General features: G+C 40.3%; 1 protein-coding gene across 2 annotated transcripts in view; it reads left to right on the top strand.

Moving 5' to 3' along the window:
- Positions 1–405: 405 nt before the first annotated feature.
- rad54l (RAD54 like) overlaps positions 406–10140 on the top strand; it is a 34593-nt gene continuing 24858 nt past the window's right edge. The window contains exons 1-13 of one of the 2 annotated variants that reach the window (XM_008277327.1): positions 406–431; positions 498–581; positions 2153–2263; positions 2390–2450; positions 2541–2676; positions 3089–3158; positions 4249–4537; positions 5709–5833; positions 5916–6066; positions 6152–6278; positions 6648–6722; positions 8047–8177; positions 8344–8454. In XM_008277327.1, the coding sequence (XP_008275549.1) occupies positions 429–431; positions 498–581; positions 2153–2263; positions 2390–2450; positions 2541–2676; positions 3089–3158; positions 4249–4537; positions 5709–5833; positions 5916–6066; positions 6152–6278; positions 6648–6722; positions 8047–8177; positions 8344–8454 (1474 nt within the window). In that variant the 5' untranslated portion in view covers positions 406–428. Of the gene's footprint in view, positions 432–497; positions 582–2152; positions 2264–2389; positions 2451–2540; positions 2677–3088; positions 3159–4248; positions 4538–5708; positions 5834–5915; positions 6067–6151; positions 6279–6647; positions 6723–8046; positions 8178–8343; positions 8455–10140 lie in introns of those variants that run through there. The other variant, XM_008277328.1, reaches the window with a different exon arrangement.

Raw genomic sequence — 10140 nt, 5'->3', positions numbered from 1 at the left:
ACTGACATGAGGTGGGTGGATTTTGCACATTTTGCAGCATTTTAATACAGATCGGGGTTATTTTACTGTTTGGGTAATTGTACCTGCAGCAGTTCTTGGTAAAGGAAGCATGTGGCAGCGAGCAGCGACTCTCCGTCCGACCTGTTCCCTCCAGGGGGCGCTCCTCCTGCAGCGGTCGCGCACTCATCTGAGCCTTCGGGCTTGCCGTAATGTTGTGCAACATTTAGCGCCAATTTGATGTTAACCCGAGTAAACGGAGAGGAGAGCCGCCCGTGGCTCTAGCTCTTTTAAGACATCTGCCGACAGGTCGTTTGGTTTTCTGAAGGCGGCAGCAGCACATGGAGACAGAAGCTGCGGAGGCTGTTTCCGGGTAACAGAACCGAACCCCAGGAGAGCAGGCACACCAGCACGGCTAGGACGCAGGGACAATGGTAAGGAGGCAGAATTAGCGCGCATTATCTCTGTACAGACAGCTTTACTCACTGTGATGTCCACAGAGGAGGAGTCGTGCTCCCAGCCAGGTCGCTAAGCGGCGACAAGCAGAAGGTTCCGGGGTGGACGGAGAGTGGACCGGCCCATCAGTAAGTAGCTCAGCATGACAGGGCCTCCACCGGCCTTCACCATCCTCTGATCTGGAACAGCTTCATCCCAGTCACCTAGTGCTGTTTACTTCAAGAGAAGAGTCTTTTCTAAACGTGAAGGTTTTATTCTCCTCTTTGCTGCTTCTGGATGTTTAACTCTTGCAGCCTGCTGAGTCTCTGCCTTCAAACATATGTTTCACTGGAGAACGGCACTAGATGCATTTCTTAACAACACCAAGCTTTCTTTCCTCGTGGAAAATAAGGCTTCACGGTATAACGATATGTTTCGTCTAAACGACAGAAAAATTAGATTGGGAAACATGAGCTCTATCGTTTCTACCGCGGTTTCGCAAAAAAACACACTTAGTGTGTGCAGTGCTTTACGTCGTGACGCTCCACATATGGCATGCCCACAGGCGCTGCTGCCACTGTGAAAAACACAAACAAGCATGGAGGAGCCGGGTGTTTGTGGTGAAACAGAGGACAACTGTCGTGCATCAAACGCAGACTAGCTAACGCAGACGGAGGAGCTGCTGCCGAAACGGGGGTCAACGTCGGTTGTGTGGTCGTGGTTTGGTTTTAAAAGGAGCGACACGGAGCAGACCGCTGTAGTTTGTAAAGTATGTCGCCGCCATGTCGCTACAACTGACTCAAACGCAACGAACCTCTTTTATCATTTGCGGAAAAACCATCAAAAAGAATATGATGAAAGTCAGCGTTTGAAGGCAGCTAAGGTCCACCTCCGCTGTCACTGCTTGGAAGAAAAACGTCAGCGAGACGCAGCAGCCAAATGGGTCCATTTGTACTGTCAGACACTGAGTTAAGGAGAGACCTTGAAATATAAAAGTTTGAGAATCTGTAGAAGTCTGAGATTCAGAAACACAACGTAAACAGTTTATAAAATTTGACATTGTCAGATTTTTTTTTTTTTTGGATGTTTTCATATCCATGTTACTTGAAGTAGTTTTGTATGTTTTTTTTGTATACCTTGCAGAATATATTGTGAAATTTTTGCAGCCACACTTTAAACACTTTACATTTGGTGTTTTGGAACCAATATTTATTTTAAGAGCTGTTTGCTGCTAACATTAATGGCAATGTTAAGCCTTCCTTAGGCTGGCTTCATAGAAATATTTAGTTACTCAAAAGCCTACATTACATGCTGATGTCATGTGAATGAGCTAGCCTGTGGAATGTATGGATGTTCATTTCATTATTAAATCTTGTGTAACTAATTGTTGTTTACACAAATGCTGAATTATTGAAAAGTATTTTCAATATTTTTCAGAGGGTTCTAAATAAAAGAAGTCTTGTTTAGTAACGTAACTTGTTGAATATATCATTTAAACTACATTTCCACATGGCAATTTTATATAAACTATGCATTAATTGAATTTACAAAAAATTTACTATATCGTGATGTATATCATATCGGGATATGACCAAAATCTCATATCGTGCAGCCCTAGTGGAAAATAGAGAAAACTAAATGGCTTTATGAGTAAAAATGCCAATGAGTGAGCGTTGTGATGGTGTGGTTGAACTGAAAAGTGCATTACACTTTTTCACAGGATAAAAGAAGAAAAAGTGACAATGAGAAGAGAGAAAGCCATATTTGTCCCTTCAGAAAGCCTCTGACCCAGCTGAATAACCGGCCTGCATGTATGGATGGTGACAAACATGTAAGCCTTGTTGAGCTCAGGTTCTGGTCTGTCAGATTGGGTCTTTGCAGACATGTTTGTATGTGAATACATTAATGGGTGCAGCTTGATGACATGCTTTGATTTGTTGAAAAACTTGTCCTACAGGAGGCATTTATTCGAAGTATCCTCTCCCAGCCATTTAAAATTCCTATTCCAAATTATACAGGTAACATTATTTTTCTCACTGTGGCTCATCTGTCCTGTCAAGTTGAATAGGTAAAGAAGGATTGCTGTCTTGATGAATTATTACCCACAGGCTCACTGGGAATCAGGGCACTAGGTCTGAAGCGTGCAGGAGCAAGGAAAGCACTTCATGATCCCTTTGCAGAAGATGCCTTGGTCCTTTATGAGCCTCCAGCTCTAAGTGCTCACGACCTGATCAAAGCTGATAAGTAGGTTCAGAACGTATGGGACTTTTTCGACGTTATATCGTCTTTACCTTGATTTCCCCAGATTTTTTGTGAGTTAAAGCATTTCTACTTAGGTGATTCAAATAGAAATGGGAAACTGATTGAAAACCAGTACTTACTAGTTGTACTTACTAGTTGTACTAGCAGAAAGTCAGATTTTGACTCCTGTCCTTTCTGTGTGGAGACTTCCCACAAGTATGCAGAAGCTACAGCAGAATATATATTTAAAAAATCCATAAATTCATGGTAATATTTTGTAATCAAGTTATCCTGACCAAATACATGCATGTGTAGACAAACTGTTTGTCATGCAGCTGTAGGGACTGTGTAACTGCCAGGGAGCTGGGAGTGTTTATGTCTAGAAAGCAGCATTTGACAAGACCTCTCCTTACAGAGAAAGACTACCAGTCCATGTTGTTGTGGATCCAGTCCTTGGAAAAGTGCTCAGACCCCATCAGAGAGAGGTAAACCAAAGGTTTTCTTTTCAAAAATGTACTGGCCCAAATAAATAAATAATTTAAAAAAAACAGTAAAAAATCTGAAATGTCCATAATCATCACAATAGCATTAAACAGTCGAGATGAAGAATGTTACGTCACCGAATCTGTGCAGAAATTTCAAATGGATGAAACCATACTTTCTTAATGGTAGATCAACAAAACAAACTTCAATCAAAACCAATTTACCCTTTCAGATATCCGGACACATGTACATGGGCGTGGCGTCTGATCAGAGATACTGATCAGACGCCACGCCAGCATCCCTTGAAGCCTCCGACCGGGCAGCTTTCAGTCAAACGTGGTGCCCAAGTCGCACAAATACTTCTCACTTCCTGCTGGACAGAGTTTGGATTCAAAATTTCCTCCTTCAAGGCTGAGCTACACAGATGATCACAAAACCACGTCAGAGGTTGCCTACCCGAGTCGACGCTCTCGGTTCGGTCAGCCCATGCGCTCCTCCAGAGCCATGATGCCTATGTGCTGGCTGGACACCTTGATATGTCTGGATATCTGCAAAGGTACACCTGACGTAACTTTCCTCATCTACAAGTCAACAGGGGACGTCCCCGTGCAGGCCAACATTTGTGACCAGTGGAGCATTTGCACTCCAAGTGCACCAACTGCACATGTGCAAAGAAAGCAAATCCTTGTTATGAGGAGAGACTGAGCCAGAAGATGCTCTGTCATCCTCACCGTTACAATTCATTATTAACAGAGTTGTCGTTGAAGTAGTCGCTACTGAACTTTGGAAGTGCTTTGATTTTTCGTGGTCTCCATCAACTGTGTCCAAACGTGGTGGGGTTCTAAATGCCACCTCAGAAACATTCACGTTGACCTAGTGCTTCAGTCGCTGCTATAGTCTGTGAAAAGTGCAATGTTACAGTCTTTCAGAAACCTCCATGTGTGTTCCTGTGTTTGATATGAGGGACAGTATGTGGCAGACTGGACTATTTTTCAGTCTTAATCTTTAATATGCGAAGAAGACCATGAAGTTAGTGAATCCTAGGTTCTTTTCTTTTCTTCAAATTACAGTGCATATCTTTCATTTCTTTAGGGGGTGAAGTTCCTGTGGGAGTGTGTGACAGGCCGACGCATCCCAGAATCGTATGGCTGCATCATGGCCGATGAGATGGGCCTGGGAAAGACTTTGCAATGTATCGCCCTCATGTGGACTCTGCTACGCCAAAGCCCTGATGCTAAGCCAGAGATAGACAAAGCCATTGTGGTTTCACCTTCTAGTCTGGTGCGCAACTGGTATAATGAAGTAGGAAAGTGGCTGGGAGGACGCGTTACACCGGTGGCTATTGACGGAGGTTCAAAAGAGGAAATTGATAGACAACTAGGTAGTTAATTTTCCCTTCTGTCACATTGTAAATATCTCAAGCAAATTTCCTGGAAATACTTTTCCATGTTGGTTAGTTTGAAACTTTAGCCTCATTGTTGGCATAGAGTAAATGTGAGTATATCAACTTGAAGGAGAAGGAGCAGAGAGATTTCTTTTTTAAATTTAGACCTCCACTTTATTTAGACAACACTTTGCTGAATCAAAGCCCAACACTGTCTAATCAGTTATTTTCAAGAATATTTGATTAAATATCTGATGCACTGAACCTCTTCTTTCCCAATACTCTGAATAGGAGTCAGTTGCTGCCTGGCCAGTTATTGGATTTAACATTTATGATATTATTGTTTTTATTTTTCTAGCCAAGTCTCATAAAAATACATGGATTTAAAAAGGTGCTCCTCTGGCTCTGATGTAGCCGCCTCTCTCCACCTGTAGTCTCCAGTCTGTGGTCTCAGCAGCGTCCCAGTCTAAGCACTGCCTGGTTGGTTCCACCTCGTGAGGAACAGCCGATCAGCACTGAAGGATCAATGTTGAGAAGCCTGTTTTTCATTAGATTTCAGATTCAGATTCAGATTTGTTTTACTGTCATTGTAACAAGTACAACGAAATGAAGGTGCAGTCCTTTCAGTGCAAAAATATACACAGATTATTATTTTACTGAAGTTTTGGAGTTTGTGTTCCTCAGAATTTTGACACCAAGATTTTCAGTTTTACTGCAAATGTATATTGATGGTAAATTGGTTGGTTATTGGTTTACTTAAATTTAAATAATCCCTATCAGCGCTGAAGAAGACAGCTGACCCCTATCTCTAAAGTTCTCTTTTTTCCCCTCAATTTTAAAGTAATTATCGATGTATTTTTTTTAGCAAGCCTACTAAATGGTAGCCTAAAATCTGTCTTTCTTTTACATTTAACATTTAACCTACTGTGGGCACTGCGTTGTTTTAGGCACCAGCACCAAACAACAAAAACTTAAAAGACTAATAATTTTTTTGTGATTGTGGCCCATCTTATCAGTACAGAGAAAGTTGAAGTGGCTAGAGTTGATGGGTGCTGCTTGGACAAATTGTGTTTTTAAAGTATTGGTTTGTTTTCACATGAATCTTCTAACAAAATATCAGAGCTGAGTAACTGACTTGACTAAGTGGCTTGCTTTCTGTGGTGTCTAGTGAACTTCACCTCTCAGCACGGTTTGAGAGTACCGACCCCAATCCTCATCATTTCATATGAGACATTTCGCCTGCATGCTGAGGTTTTGCACAAGGGCAAAGTTGGACTCATCATCTGTGACGAGGTATTTTACTGCAGCCATCATAATTCAGAGCTGTCAAAGATTGGTGAAGCAGTGATTGAACAGTAGCATTTATGTGCTGTAGGGCCATCGGTTGAAGAACTCGGACAACCAAACATATCAGGTCCTGAATGCCATGAGTGCCCAGAAGAGAGTGTTGATATCAGGCACTCCCATCCAGAATGACCTGCTGGAGTACTTCAGCTTGGTGCACTTTGTTAATGCTGGAATACTTGGTAAGCAGCACCACATACACAGAACAGCTCAGACACATTGGCCTTATTTCTAATTCCTTTTACTTGTTTTTACCCTCAATGGCAGGCACAGCTCAGGAGTTTAAAAAGCGATTTGAACTTCCCATCCTCAAGGGTCGGGATGCAAATGCCAATGATAAAGACAGACAGAGTGGAGAAGAGAAGCTCAAGGAGCTGATCAGCATTGTCAACAGGTGAGCTCAAAGAACATATATATAGAGTGTGTTCTTATTTTACTTGTTGAAATCAGACTTTATTTTCTAATTTATGTACTTAATTTTCACATGTTCATACGTTTTTCTTATTTTTAATTTATATATATATATATGAATTAAAAATAAGAAAAAAGTATGAATATATATATATATATATTATTATTATTATTTTATTTTTTTTTTTGTTATATTTCAATTTAGATATTTTAATGTAAGGTTTGTAAATGTGTATACAAAGATGGGAGATTACATGTTTTTCATTGTATTTCTTACTTTGCACATGTTGTAATTGTATTCAGTTGTTCTTTATCATCTCTCTTTTATAATTGCCATATTCTGCACCAACAGGTGTTTGATAAGAAGAACATCAGATCTCCTGTCCAAGTATCTTCCTGTAAAAATTGAACAGGTTGTGTGTTGCAGGTAGGTTTCTGATGAGAAGTTTTATGAAAAGTGTCAATTTCTGTTCTGAAAATAGATTTCTGGGTGGGGTATGACCAGCTTAGATCAGCCAAATGTGCATCTTGTCCACCCAATCAAAAGCTAAAAGAATTTTTTCAGCCAAAGGAAAAAAGCTGCTGAATGTCTCTTACAGTATGCAAAGCAAGTAAAGTGCCTCTCTTTTGTGACAAACACAGTCGTCCTGCTCTGATTAAAAATCATACACTCAAACTTGTGTATGGATTGACACAAATTAGTGCTCTAAATCCACGGCCCACCAACATTTTTTGCACCATGGACCGGTTTTAAGCAAGAACTTTTTCTACGGACCAGTCATTGCACACATAACAAAATGTAGACGTTTTTTTCTCTTAAAAAATTTCATAAACAAATAAAATTACTTTTTATTTGAAACTTTTTTTTTTTTTTTTTACCAGCCCTTTGTGATATATGCATTATCAAAAAAGTTCTGAGACTGTGTCTCTAAAAATCAAAAAGCATACATTTGATAGCCATTCCCATCAAAGTAATCTCCTTGTACGTCAATAGAGCGCTCCTGGTGCATCTGCAATGCTTGTAATGCTTGTCACATAAACACGTGAAGCAGCATCTGCCATGAGTGCTGAGTCTCCTGAACTGTGTCAAAATGGTAATCCTTCAACTTGAATTTCATTTTGGGGAAGAGAAAGCCTAAAACCATGAGAGTTCACAACCACAGTAATGTCTCTGAGAACTGTCTCAGTGGCAGCCGCAGACCCACCTCTGGGCACTGGTGATAACTTACACAGAATATGAAGTTTTCTTTCTGTACCAGTTTGTAGGCTGTGGAGAAATGGGTACCTGCCAGTGGTCAAAAGAAGTACTTGTAACACAATTCCTGATGTTGACAGCACAGTGTCACGTGGTCTCCTGACTTGTGACAGTTATTGCACACACATGTGACAGGCATGCCTTGGTCCGGCTCGCCGAACATTTTGATCATACTACGTATAGACAGCTTGTATCTTATTTTATTATTTTTCCACATAAATATTTACATCTGAGTATCAAAACCAATACCAAAATGCTTTTTTTAAGCTACTTACTTGGAGTTTTTTATTTGCCAGATTTCTCAAATATTAAATATTATAATGCTGTCTCAATACAGTCATGAAAACAAGACTTTCATTTAAACTGAGCTTGACTGAAATCAGGAAATATGGCTCCAGATACATATTGCAACATTATATTCTAACTATATGATGAAAGATATGACATTTAAACATGTAGGAGCAGAATGGATGTGGCTGTGATTGATTCCCTGCAGGCTGACTCCTCTACAAACAGAGCTCTATAAGCGTTTCCTGAGGCAGGCCAAACCCATTGAGACAGTACAAGAAGGCAAAATAAGTGTCTCCTCCCTGTCTTCCATTACATCGCTCAAGAAACTGTGCAATCGTAAGTCCTATTTGAAGTAAAGTTTACTCAAATATGTGTTGTTCTGATGGAAGTAACCAAGGTTGAAGATGCTGCTTTAGTTGTCTTATACATTAATAGTATGTGTAGGCATCTTTAGAATTGTCCGCTCTTTGGTAAAAATACTAACCGCTGTCCTACGTCCTAGACCCAGCTCTCATCTATGACAAGTGTGTGGAGGGCGAGGAGGGCTTTGAGGGGGCACTGGATCTGTTTCCTCCTGGCTACTGCACCAAAGCTGTGGAGCCTCAGCTCTCCGGTAAGAACATGTCAATACATGTCAGTGCTGCTCTGATGATAGTAAAAAGTGATCTGGATGTACAACATGGAGGTTTATGCTGACTCACTTTCTACAGGATTTTTTTTTTATTGATCCATTGCAAGACAGGTATAATGACTAAGGAAGTATTTTAGACTCACAGACAAAACGTTTTCTTAGTAATACGTTGATAAATGGTTTATTACATGCGAGCAGTCTTTTTTAACTCATTTATAGCTCATCATATGTTTGGATACACAATGAAACTGAAAAAAAATGTCCAAAACAGTTGTGATTAGCAGCACAAGCCTCCTACAACTTTCCAAATAGACATTAACTGTAACATAGCAACATATCACAACCGCTTCCACATTGACAAACAGCCGGACAGCAGTCTGCTTCACAACACAGAGCCCTAGACTCTGAACAACAACCCACACTCGCTTACCTGTTCACATTGACATTCTTACCTAACTCACAAACACGTGCTTATCTTGAAAATCTGTGGTACAGTGTTTCCCTGGATGATTTGGCCTCATTTTTACATGGAATTTTAAATGAATACAGCGTCACAATTTTCAGTAATTTTGTCTTGTATACGACAATGGATGTGAAATGGACAAACCAAGAAGGTGTAAAGTTAATTTCAACTTCTGAATTTGCATTTGGTCACTGTTCATGGCAACTGTTAATGTAGAGTCAAATTGATACAAGGAATGGCCATCATTTGACTTGTGACCTATGAGAGAGAGTAAAAGCTTTAGGTGTGGTCAAATCAACAGTTTAGTGCATTCCTAAAAAGCTGAGCAACACCTACAGGCCTGGAAGACCATGTGAAACATTTAAAGTGAATGACAGGAGAACCTTCATAACATCTAACCAAATCAAGAACACTCTCAAGGAGGTAGACTAGAACTAAGAGACTACAACCCTTCATGAATGTAAATACAGAGGGTTTACCTCAGGATGCAAACTACTGGGAACACTCAGGTAAGATGGGTTATATTAGACTTTGTTAGAAAACATTCGAAACAGCCTGTCCTGTTCTGGAACAAGATTTTTTGGACAGATGAAACCCAGATGGGATTGTATCAGGATGATGAGAGGAGTATGGAAAGGAAAAAGAAGGTTTTATGATCTAAAGCAGACCACACCTGTCAAACATGGTGGAGGCAGTGTTATGGCTGCAAATAGAACTGGGTCACTGGTGTTTAGTGATGATGTGGTTGCTGATAGAAGTAGCAGGATGAATTCTGAAGTGTACAGATTTCTGTTCAGATTCAATTAGATGCTGCAGAACTGTTTGGACAATGCTTCACAGTGCAGATGGTTAATGATCCAAAACATACCACAAAGGCAAGACAAAGAAATGGAATGTTCTGCAATGGCCAAGTCAGTCTCCTGACCACAGTGCAAACGAGCTGCTTTTCACTTGCTGAAGACAAAACTAAGGGCAGAAATTTCATCAGTGGCAAATCCCTTAACATCATTGAAATGGGAATCTTTTTTTATTTTTTTTATTGACCAGGTCCTTCCATAACCCTTCATTTCTTCTTTTTGAGCCATTCTGTGGTGGATAGTGTGCTTGGGATCATTATTCTGTTAAAACGCTCACTTCTGGTTCAATTTTACCTTTCAAACACCTGGCCTTACATTATTATCAAGTACTCTTTGATATGATGCAGA

The sequence above is a fragment of the Stegastes partitus genome, unplaced genomic scaffold (assembly GCF_000690725.1).
Source record: "Stegastes partitus isolate 25-593 unplaced genomic scaffold, Stegastes_partitus-1.0.2 Scaffold95, whole genome shotgun sequence".
Lineage (NCBI taxonomy): Eukaryota > Metazoa > Chordata > Actinopteri > Pomacentridae > Stegastes > Stegastes partitus.
The sequence above is the reverse complement of the archived record's forward strand: the minus strand, read 5'-3'. Positions and strand labels throughout refer to the sequence as shown.